At 40.0% G+C, this 12,209-nt stretch overlaps 1 protein-coding gene across 2 annotated transcripts in view; it reads right to left on the bottom strand.

Moving 5' to 3' along the window:
- Positions 1-3,531: 3,531 nt before the first annotated feature.
- The window catches only part of Ankrd13c (ankyrin repeat domain 13C), a 49,521-nt gene continuing 40,843 nt past the window's right edge, over positions 3,532-12,209 (bottom strand). Inside the window, exons 10-13 of one of the 2 annotated variants that reach the window (NM_001191570.2) lie at positions 11,530-11,609; positions 10,049-10,147; positions 7,653-7,753; positions 3,532-5,669 (exon numbers count right to left, since the gene is read on the bottom strand). In NM_001191570.2, the coding sequence (NP_001178499.2) occupies positions 5,539-5,669; positions 7,653-7,753; positions 10,049-10,147; positions 11,530-11,609 (411 nt within the window). In that variant the 3' untranslated portion in view covers positions 3,532-5,538. The remainder of the gene's footprint in view (positions 5,670-7,652; positions 7,754-10,048; positions 10,148-11,529; positions 11,610-12,209) is intronic. The other variant, XM_063282546.1, reaches the window with a different exon arrangement.

Below are 12,209 nucleotides of genomic sequence, written 5' to 3'. Positions count from 1 at the left end.
TTCCCAGGACAAATCTATATCCAAAATTTATCCTGTTGCCTACACTAGTGCCAGGTTAAGATGCTGCCATGAAGGCAGATTAGACATTTCTTTGAAGTCTGCACAAAGGTGGTGCTGTGAAGCACCCGTGCCTTCTACCTGGTAAGCAATTGCAATGGAAGTTCACTGCCACTACACCCAAGTTCTTGTCAGTATTTGGTGGTAAAACAAAATAAAAGTAGTTTTGTTAGAAAAAGGTTTCTTATTTTGCTTAGTTTTTTAAAGTTTTTTAAAGTCACGATAAAACTTCAGGCGGTGCGGTGCGATTTGTGAACATGATAACTGGATGGTAAGCCTGAGTGAGCTGGGAGGCAAGCTCATGAGCTGTAATAGCCATCACCTTGCCAAGGTATGCCTGGGTTGATGGGAAGCAGCCATTTAAAACTAATCATTAACTGAGGAATGCCAGAAACAATCAGCATTCCTTTCTCTTGGGTGGTAGGTGTGCCTTATGGGAAGATGAGTTCTGACTACACCACCCTGTCTCTATGAGAAGTGATATCTGCTGTTTTCAAACAAGCAGCTTATTACTATGACATTTTTTAGTTTCCTTATAAAAACATTTTAAGAATGTTTTAATCCCAGGTGTGGGATATGGGGCTTCTTCAGATTGTCTGGCTCTAATAGGGGCAATTTTGCCAGCTGCAGATAGTTCTGTGTATGACATTTGGAATTCTAGGGATGCTTCAAAGGGTATATGCATGCAATAGCCCCCATGGAGGGGGAGGGGTCATTGGATGCATTAGTTGTTCTTAGAAGAAATCAGAAAACCTGATGGGGAAGAGCAAACCCCAAGGAACTTGACACCCCTAATGTGCAGGAAATAGTCTAAACATCTTTCCCTACTTTTTTTTTCCCCTCTCCTATCTAGTGTTAGGGGGTTATATAATGATGGAAGTGAAAGAACCCAGAAAGTAGCCAGCTATAATTTACTGTTTTGGCAGAATATGCCACTAATCAGAATGGTGCCTCTCTTTAAAACTCATTGGTAGAAGTTTGTTTTTGTTTTTTGCATGAGAAATGGAAGGTTAAAGGTCACAAGTGGAGTTCTGCAAGTCTTTCATCAGGATGAAATCCATCATCAGATGGAATTTTTGTTTTCCAATATTTTAGATACAAATAGATTTAGCTTTCTAATGGTAAACGTAATTATCTTTTTAAATACTTAGGCACCCAAATTAATGTCTCATTACATAGACTCAGTGTAATAGTTACCAGAAAAGCAGTTTTGGTTTCTAGAAAGTGTATTTGATTCTTAATGACTGAGCTTTCTAACTGGTACGGCAGGTGGAACCAGGCAGTTGAAGTAGGGGACCTGGTAGCTGTAATAGGCTGGATCCCACAGAGCAGACAAATGGCCCACATCTTGTTTTCTTGTGACTTTGGAAGACACCTAGGTCAGAAGTCTTGAGCTGTTGCTGCGTCATCCCAAAGGAATGAACAAAAATTGACCTTTGAATTGCTCTCAAGAATCCTACCATAGTGGCACATGCTCCACTATGTTCATAGCAGCCTTATTTATAATAGCCAAAAGCTGGAAAGAACCCAGATGCCCTTCAAAAAATGTGGTACATCTATACAATGGAATACTACTCAGCTATCAAAAACAATGACTTCATGAAATTCATAGGCAAATAATGAGCTAGAAAATATCATCCTGAGTGAGGTTACTCAGTGACAGAAAAACACACTTGGTATGCACTCATTGATAAGTGGGTATTAGCCAAAAAGCTCAAATTACCTAAGATGCATTCCACAGACCACAGGAAGCTCAAGAAGGATGACCAAAATATGAATGCTCCCACTCCTTAAAGGAGGAAAAAATATCCATAGGAAGGGATATGGAAGCAAAGTTTAGAGCAGCCATTCAAGGAATGGCCATTCAGAGCCTGGCCCACATGTGGCCCATACATACATACATACATATATATATATATATATATATATATATATATATATATATATATATATATATATATGATACATATATGATTGATGAAGCTAAAAAATGCATGCTGAAAGGGACTGGATATAGATCTCTCCTGAGAGACACATCCAGAGCATGTCCAATACAGAGGTGAATGCTAGCAGCAAACCACTGAACTGAGAATAGGACCCCCTTGGGGGGAATTAGAGGAAGGATTGAAAGAGGTGAAGGAGCTTGCAACCCCATAAAGAACAATAATGCCAAACAACCAGAGCTTCCAGGGACTAAACCACTACCGAAAGACTGCATGGACTGACCCAGGGCTCCAACTGCATATGTTGCAGAGAATAGCCTTGTTGGGGCACCAGTGGAAGGGGAAGCCCTTGGTCCTCCCAAGTTTGTACCCCCGGTGCAGAGGAATATGGGGGGGGGGGGCAATAAGGGGGATGTATAGGGGGAATACCTGCATGGGGAAGGGGAGGAGAGGGGATGGAGGCTTATGGACAGGAAACCAGGAAGGGGAATAACATTTGAAATGTAAGTAAAGAAATATATCTAATAAAAATTAAAAAAAAAATTCTACCACCCAGTCAACATTACCGTTTAGATTGGTGGGATTACCTGTTAATATATACTTACGCTTTAAAGGCATATTCACTTGAAAAACATTAAAGCCTGAATGACTATAGAATAGCTAACATGACTGAATGCATATAGGCTTGTATGTGCTGAGGGTGCGGCAAAGGGGTTAGAAGTGCTGGTTCAGAGCAAGCTGAAAAGGAGCACCCTTTTTGCTTTTACCCAAAGCTAACCCCTTCAGGCAATGAGATCTAAAACTTGCAGGCATGCTGTGAAACATAGAGGTATCAGCTAATACTATTTATTATCCATTTCTGTGGGCAAATTTAACTGTTGTCTGCAAAATGGGATCCCCAACCTCCACTCAAAGAACCGGATCACTGTCTGCTGTAGACTCAGTGAAAAGTAGAGGTTGAACACAGCATCTCATACAAGGCAAGCATGCAGCGAAAGTGCTACATCTCTAACCACTATTTACCTAAGTTTGGCATAGGGTCTCCTTAAACTGTCCTCTTGATCCTGCTGCCTTAGCCTCCAAGAGAGCTGGCATGGAGAGCCACTACACCTGCCTTGAAAGCCCAGTTTTATTCCTGTGAAACTACAGTGTTGTATTCAGCTGCTTGCTATTAGCTAATAATCAAGCTTCCAAACCATCAACACAACTTTAACTCAGCCATGACAGCTGCTATACATTCATTTCCATACACATTCCATGAACTGCAGTTCTTTTGTCCAAGAAGGTCTATTGAGGACAAGTCTCTTGTTGGGAACTAACATCTAATCTACAGAGGTCACATTGGACATGGGAACCATATCTACAGAGGTCACATGAGTGATGTAGTATTGCACACCTTTCTAAATGGGACCCCTACTACCAGTAAAACTTTAAATTTTACTATACAGAATTTTACATGGTCTACATTTCAAATATTGTTAGATTATACAAAAATACGGATGTTCTTAACAGGATTAACAGACACGTCATGAAAAGTCTTAATATTGTGAAAAGTTTATTTGCATTAATTAACTCCTTTTTTCCCACCATCATAAGAGATACACTTGTTCTTTGTGATCAGAGGAAAAAACATTTTGGAATGGACAATCTGATTCTACTATTCATTAAAGAAAAATTGAAGTCAAAACAATCCAGTGCAACAATTTTCAGTAGTACAATCCAGTGCAACAATTTTCAGTAGTACAATCCAGTGCAACAATTTTCAGCAGTCCTATCTCCAGTGTAACCCAGCAAAATATTCACATGTTAAGAAATTCTAAATCCCAAGCTGCAAATTTATCATTTTTCCATTTATGTTCGAGCCAAGGAGCCTAAAGCAACAGTGATCACTGCCTTTCAGAACCTTGGACCTCATGACTGACAACAGAATTAATTGAGTAGCTAAGTCGCTGGATCAGCCACTGTCTGGCAGGGACAACTTCCATTCCATCATGCTAGCTTTGGGCTTCTCAGTTCTTAAAACTGAACAGATCACTTACTGGAGTGATTAGGGCTTTGATTTTTTTGAATGCAATCATTTTTATAAAAAATAAAATGTCAACATATGCCAGGTGGTATCACTATCTGAGATGCAACTGTAAAGAGATAAATATCTTACGGCTGACACTTTGGATTTTTAAATAAGTCATCTTTCAATAAAAGTCTTGGTCAAAGTTTAAACATTCTATAACAACCTGACAGGTGCATCCATGACACATCTCATCAGGACACAAACATTTAGCTAAGTCTTTAATACAACATGATACTGTTATGATTTGAACATTATTCTAATTTATTTTCACTCTTGGTTCTTTAAACCATCTTGTAATAAATGACAAATTTTAGGTGCAAAAATGAGTAATGCATGATTTTAATACTCTGAAGACAAATCAATAGTTATTTTCCTGTGACTTAAAAGAAAAAAATGAACTTTCAATCAGGTGTTTCTGGACTTTTAGCCTATAACAAATATATTGTAGCATATAAAATGTTTTTACCTTATTTTGAAAGCGTTACATATATAATTGTCCAAAATACGTTGCTTTGTTTTGTTTTGTTTTTTAAAATTGACACCAATGCATCCATATTCCATTAAAAATAATCTGACTTACGTGCACTTACTAGGAAGCAAGTTTAAAAATTTGGAATTTGTTTAAAGTGCTGATACTTAGGAGAGGGCTAGCTGTAAGCATGTTACCGTACCTATCAACAGAACAAGGACCTTTAAACTCAAGTTTAGGAAAAAAAATTGAGGTTCTATGAAAGGAAGATCAGTAACAAACAGTTTCCACTGAAAAAGGATTCAGGTGAAACAAAGAGCACCACGATGAGCTGCATGAAGGTGCTGGGGGCACCGCATCCCCTGCAGGGAGCACTCCCTTGGGATGCACTGCAGCTGTAAATGCAACTGTTATCAAGGTGCTGGGGTGGGGGCGGGGTGGGGGCACCGCATTCCCTGCAGGAGTGTTCCCTCGGAATGTATTGCAACAGGCTGTAAATGCAACTGTTCAATAGTTACCACTGCTCTGTTCACCTCAGAAAACTGCATTCCTTCTAGTTGATTAAACATTCAAATTACAGAACTATACATGATGATGAAAACATAGTTTAAAGGAACATTTATACATGCCACCTGATAGAGGTGACGCATTTCAAAGGGCTTCATATCTCTTAAGACACGGAATTGACGTTAATGGTCCAGGAGTGTTTTAGATATAGCTATAGATATATTCATATGATATATATTTCAACAAGAAGTGTAAAAATCTTTAAAAACAAATCACAGCACTCACAGCTGCTTTACATAGGAAGGTCTTGGGGTCACTGGGTGTCAAACTAGTACAGACAGGAAGTGACTTTAAAAAGAGGAATGAATGGCACATCAGGAAGCTGTGGATGTTTCATTAGAGGTCAGTTTTTCATCACATCACTGATGTGTTCTCTCTGCTGAACGAAGGTCAGTCCCTGCCACCTGAAGCCTCTTGCTCTTCGGGATCAGCTAAAGGTCAGGAAAACGACTTGGGTCTTCCTTGTAGTCTTCAGGGATGGCAAAGATGGACCCATCAAACTCATCACATCGGAATTCCTGAAAAGTCACAGTGGCTGTGATCGTGGGAAACACGGGTATATCTGGAGAACAAACAATGAGATGTAAAAAATGGTGAGATGTAGTCAGATGTCCATCTTTAGTAGCCCACTGGAGTCAGTCACCATCCATCACCCAACTCCATTTCCACAACAACCCAATTTGTACCTCCCCAGGCTATGCAGAAAGCTCCAAGGCTCGGGCGGGGCCTGGGGCTGTGCAGCTCTGGTCAGGCGCACCCCAGCCCACCCCCCAATTTTTTAAACCTTGACATCTTTGGTTCAAGAACCTTATCACTGGATAACACCATATTGCTTTAGCACAGCAATATAAAAGGGTTTCTGGCCCAAAGTGAATCTGGAGATGGAGATTACATTTGTAGGTTGATGTCCATATGCAGGTGAGGTCTGGTCTGGTGATTTGATTCTTAATTCCTGGAAGCAGTGCAGCCCACACAGAAGCTGGTCTGATGCCTAACATACTTTACTCAGGAGCCCCAGATTTCATCTGGGAACAGCCTCTGAAGTGGGTCTATGGAAGCCAACCCAAGAGCCTATCCACAGTAAGACACTACTTAGTGAAGCTGCTGTTAGTCATCAGCAGTCTCATGCTAGAAGAGGGGAAGGATGCTCCCAGCTTCCACTGATGCCTATTGCTGGAGAGACAGTCTTCCAGGAGTCAGCAAACTCAGGCCTTCAGACCAACTGGTTTTTGTAAGGCTTATAAGGAACTTTAAATCTTTAAATTTCCTTTAACTTTGTTCATTTCCTTAAAAAGAAATACTTTGTTCATTTCTTTAAAAAGAAATTCTTTGCTCATTTCTTTAAAAAGTTTTACAAATCACATTTAAGACTGACCTTTAACTTCTTTGTATAGTAAGGTAAGGGAAGACTTACTACTTAGGTTTTTGTGGGTTTTGGGGGGAAATGGGGGGGGTAGGTAGATGGACAGGGGACTCGCACCCCCAACCTACACCACCAGACAGGGCTTCTCTATGTAGCCTTGGCTGTCCTGCAACTTACGATGTAGGCCAGGCTGGCCTTGAACTCAACAATCTACCTGCCTCTGCCTTGAAGGTGCTAGGATCACTCTCACCATGTGGTAGAAAACTATCTTTTCTGCACTGAAGTGTTTGTACCTTTGTCAGCCCAGAAGTGAGGTAAAAGACCTTCTGGTCCCTCTGCTCTTGTGCTTATATGCACCACATGTGTGTGGTTCTGGAGACATTGAGTTGAGATCAACCCACAGGAAATAATTGCTAATACATTATCATTCTTTGACAAAATAGTTCAGCTGTTATGACCCAAGTCTGACCAGTAAGAGTCTCTGCAGGGACATCAACCCAAGAATCATTAGGTAGTCCCTGCCCTAAGAAAGAATACCAGAAAGGTAAATTCAGAAACGAATGCCACTTTTCAGCATTTGAAAAGCTGCTGAAACTCAAGGTACCAGGCTAAAAGTCAGCAAAGTCACCACCCTGATGACAGTGCTATTCTGAGACTCCAGCGCCACAGTGCGTTCATGGTGCTGAAAGCACTCTGTAACAGCTACTAGGAAGAACCCTAGTAAGCTATGCAGAATTCTACGTGATGACTTCCCATGTGAATACTGACTGTGTTTCCTGGAATCTGGATGGGAACTAGTATGCCAACTCTCCTCTGCACAGCTTTCCTAACCGTCCCTCCCAGCCTCCGCCCCCCACACCCCCACCCCCGCTGCTGTGCAATCTACACAATTCAAGTCTTGATGCTTTTGCTTTGTCATCTCTGTGCTTCCTTATTAGTAGCCTGAAATGTTCACACATGTTCTCCTGCAGGAAGTGCTCCTGTGTCCTTTATATTTCATTTGAATCACACAGAAATCGATCTTGTATCAGGTACTGTTATTTCTCAGGCATTTCATACACATAACAAAACAGAAGCACCAATGCACTTAAAAAGAAAAAACTTACTATGAAGTCACTAGTATATGCATTGTCCTTTAAAATATACACCTTATTTAATTCCATTTGATTTTTTTGGTCTTACCTAATTTTACAGGAAAGCCAGGAGGAAGCTTCATTTGAACAAATTCTCTAAGCTTGTTAAAGTGCTTGAAGGGTGCTATTACTTCTAGAACATTCAATAATCTGAAAATAAAGAAGAGCAATGTTTCCATGGTTCATGTCTGTAATGATGTTCTTGAACTACATGGGTCAAACTTCACAGATTAACCACCCAAGCACTGAGGAAGAAAGGCTCCAGTTGTGCACTGGAGTGCTGCTCTCAGCTCTCTGAGGACACTGTTACTAAAGCCCACAGGCTACTCCGTCATTCTGGGAGGCATGGTGGAAGTGAACTTCTATTTTTGTGACTGAGCTTCACTGTTGGGTTATGATGGATTAATCTTAGTACTTATGATCCTGGTTCACATAACTTTCAGGTCATACAGAATGCCCTGTAGAGTCCAGGATCCCTCTGTGTCCACCATTGCAGTCACATGACAACAAACCCTTTGCTCCTCTGGCTGGCTTATTCCATATTATGATTCTTCCAACAGGGCATATTTTCCAGTTCCTTGCTATAACCAACAGCTAGACACATGTCAGATCACTGCTTTCCTTTACAGAATAATCAACAGCTGGACGCACAGTCATATTTTCTGTTACCTTTTCTTTTCCTTGTGGCCCCATGCATGCTAGGCCAGCAACATCCACCACTGAATTTAATCCCAGCACTCTTTTCAATTTTTACTTTAAAAAATTTTGAGACATATAGTCCCATTAACTTTTCTAGGCTTGTCTTGCACTCTGTGACCCAGGCAAACCTTGATGTTCTGATCGTCCAGTCTCAAACCTCCATAATAGACGATTGTGGGCCTGAGCATAGTTTATCCTTTCTTATGTGTCAAAAACTACGGGTGGGTGGAAAACTGTCCAAATACCTTAGATTTGTTTCTTAGTAACTGGGGGATAGGCTACAAATAGAGACCATGGGTAAAATTTTCCCAATCCTAACTCAGCCACACTTGGAGGCTAGTGAGTAGCTCTTCTATCAAGCCAGCTCTGTTCTCAGTCATATCTCTAACCTGTTATTCTGCTGTCAAAACTTAATTTCAGGCACATCTACTCTCATCAACTGTGTCTGATGTATTTGGTTTTTGATATTGCTGTTAATTGCTAAGGTTGGTATTCCTTTGGTTTTTCCATCTCTTTTTATTTCATTCTGTCTTCAACTCAGGAGTGATCTAATCATACTGATTTTATTTTCTTGATGTGCTTTCCCATAGCAGTTACAGGAATAGTAACAGGAAATCTCTTCTGCTGTAGAAGGGACTCTTGTCTACCCTCTGTATTCAGGATTCCTTAATTTCCCTTGTTCCTATGACAATGGTCACATATACTGATTTATCTACTGTTCATGTCTAGGATCTCTGGAGTTAACTCAAGACACTCTGTAAAATTAGCTGAATTCCTTTATTAGGAATCAGAGAGTCAGGAGAACCCAGATATTTGCCCATGTTTTCTAACTCCTTTTTCACACTGCCTTGAGATTCTCCCCACGTGTGACCTGTGGCTTTACACAGAGGCTCTACACAGAGGCTCTACACAACAGGCTATCTCCTTCTAAAGCCTGAGGATGGCAAAGACAGAGATTGTGATCAGACTTTGTTGAAAATTAGACTCTGCTGCCTTCTCTAGGGGGAAAAAAAAAGTCACCATGTTGGGCCAGGTTAAAAGGGGGAATGAATTAGTGAAAAATAGTAAATGGATCCTTCAACTCCTCACCAGTACATTTTCATAAAGAGCTGAGATCACAGCCTATCAAACGTGAGCTGCAGCACCTACCTCCCGTACGCCTATCTCTCCCAACTCAAGTGTTTCTAAAGGAGTGTCTGGTGTAGATGGGCCTGAAGGGGTAGAATTCAAGGTGTGCTCTGCAGTACAGTTTTCAATAGGGATAGACTGAAAACAGAATATTTTCAGTAAAAGAACAACGAAACAAAGGACAGGAGGTCAGCATTATAAATTCCAAGGTGGGTGGGGAGGAGAGAAACATGATTATTGTTGGAATCTAAGACACCATAGCTCAAAACACCAAAACTCTTATGGCAAAATGCAAACTATTTCCTGGCTCCGCATTCAGAAGTATAGTCAACAAGACAATCTAACTAATGTGCTAAAAGATAATAATCTTTTTATTCCATAAATTTCTATGCTTTAAGATTTTTTATAAGCATGTGTTGCTTTAATAATTTTCTTGAGACTATCCAAAATTTACAGAAAATGATACTTCTGCAAACTAGAAAATTTATGGGTGTGTGTACACTACTCTTGAGCCTGTCTTGAGTCTGTCTGCTTTTTTTTATATTTCAACACCTCAGATGCAAATACTGATGCCCGTTAGAATCTCTTGGGACCTATCATAATCAACAGCATACTTACGACTCAATTCCCAGAGGAAATTCCTGGCTCATGGCTACAGTGGCTTTAAATGTCTTCTTGCTCTCTTTGCACACCAGTTCTCTGCCCAGGTGTGGTGCCCTACAACAGAAAGAACACTGTTAAGGGGGCTTTGTTAAGAACATATAAACGCTCACAAATATTTCCACTTTTCTTATCCTGTCTACAGAAATATTATGATATGTAAATACAGACTGTCTATAAGAAATGAGATAAAAGAAACAATTTAAAAGTTCAGAAAATAACATGAATACTCAAGGAATTTCATACTGAATATAACTTAATTTTAATAATAAACACCATTTTAGGAACAAAATAAAAATCATCAATCTCTTTCCCTATCTACTATAGTTTCACCATTCAACAATAAAATACACTGTGATAACAAAATTGTGTACACGTGCATTGTTAAAATTATAACAAATTGAAAATATCCTTTTTTGGTGTGTGTGTGGCTACGATGAGGAAAAACATAGAATAAGCTGAGCAGACAAGGTTGAGTTGAAGGAAGCAGAAATTATTTCAAAATAATTTTCCTTGCAGTCATAACATAAAGGGGACCTGCCTTATTCCACTAAGTTGTGACTCGGCTATCCTGGCACATTTCAAAGTTCTGTTGAGTTCTCTGGCACGTGCCACAAGTGCCAGAAACATGATAGTTTCCTCTGACCTGCTGGGACATCTAATGAAGGCTAGTCAAAGTAATAGTCACTCACAAAAAGACAAGGTCCAACATGCCAACAACAGAACAGAGCATGAAAATCTGTAAACATAGCATGCCTTTCAATGAGGAAAAATCAAGGCAGCTTCTGTTTGAGCATAGTGGGGTAGATACAACGGGAAGTATTTTATTGTCCACCAAAGAGGAACACTGGTGAGCCAAAATAAACATATTCATCGCTCTTCAACTCAAGTTGAACAGTAATGGTGTGCCTAACTCCTCTCCAAGAGTTAACAATATGGCAGTAAGTAAAGGGTTACGGAAGAATGCTGAGAAGTCAATGAAATGAATGACAAGACCTAGCTTGTGAAGGCAGAGAGGAAACAAACTGTAACAGCCTAACAGGAAGTACTGAAAGCATCAACATAGGTATGAACACATAGTCTGACAGACAAGGAAGGTTGAAAAAGTCCTACAGGCTTCTTGCTTGTTGGTTAGTGTATGTGATTGGCAGAAGGGATGTAAAAAGAAAGTTCTAGGCTCACAGTGCACACATAACTTGGGAGGCTTCTTTTTCATGCTTATTTTATATTTCTTAAAGTTAGAACAATAGCTTCAGATAAAAATACACCAATAATACCCTCTCAGAACTCTTGTATCTAAAAGCACTGCTTTAAAATTTTTTCTTCCTAGAAATTCAGAAAACATAAACCAAAAAAACCTAAAAAAAAAAAAACAAAAAAAAAACAAAAAAAACAAACAAAAAAAAAAAAAACACGAAAAAACAAAAAACACCACCTACTTTCCATTTTCAGCAGATATGTATTCTTCCCAGGTAATAGTGTTCTGAGGAGGAGGGGTAAGGGACTGTCTTCTAACCGGCTGCCAATAAGAGAAAGAGACAAAAAGAGTGTAGAATGCGGGGTGAAGAATATCACATTTTACAATGTAAAGCTAAAACACTCAAGAGGCAGGAAAGATAGGGGAAACTTAGCCCAGGATTCCTCTTTGCTTGAGCTACATGCACCCATTTCCTAACCATGCACTTAGCAACCTAGGACCCACACCATCATCAAGGTGAAGGTACACCCTACTCCAAACAAAACAGAGTTGGTTCGTCCCTAGCAATCCTCCATAACACCTATGTTTCCACTCAAACAGATCCTAAACATATCCAGCTTGGTAACACACAGTAAAGCAGATTGTCATCTTGAGTAATTTTCTTTATAAAAAGCCCTATTTGCCATCTGATGCCAATGCATGATTAGGCTTGCATATGATTAACATCAGATACATTATGGTAAAGGGCATGGACAATGAAGAGAGCTAGGTCAATCAAGCCTGTCAATCAAAACAGATAACCATCATAATCCTTCTCTAGCAACCACTTCTTTCCCGACTCCATGAAGGAAACCCCAAACACTATCTGTGGCTCTTGGGTGCTCTAGGTCAGGTAGGCCACTGTCCCTTCGCAGTCTATTA

Source organism: Rattus norvegicus, chromosome 2 (genome assembly GCF_036323735.1).
Source record: "Rattus norvegicus strain BN/NHsdMcwi chromosome 2, GRCr8, whole genome shotgun sequence".
Taxonomy (NCBI): Eukaryota; Metazoa; Chordata; class Mammalia; order Rodentia; family Muridae; genus Rattus; species Rattus norvegicus.
This window is presented reverse-complemented; position numbering and strand designations above follow the sequence as displayed.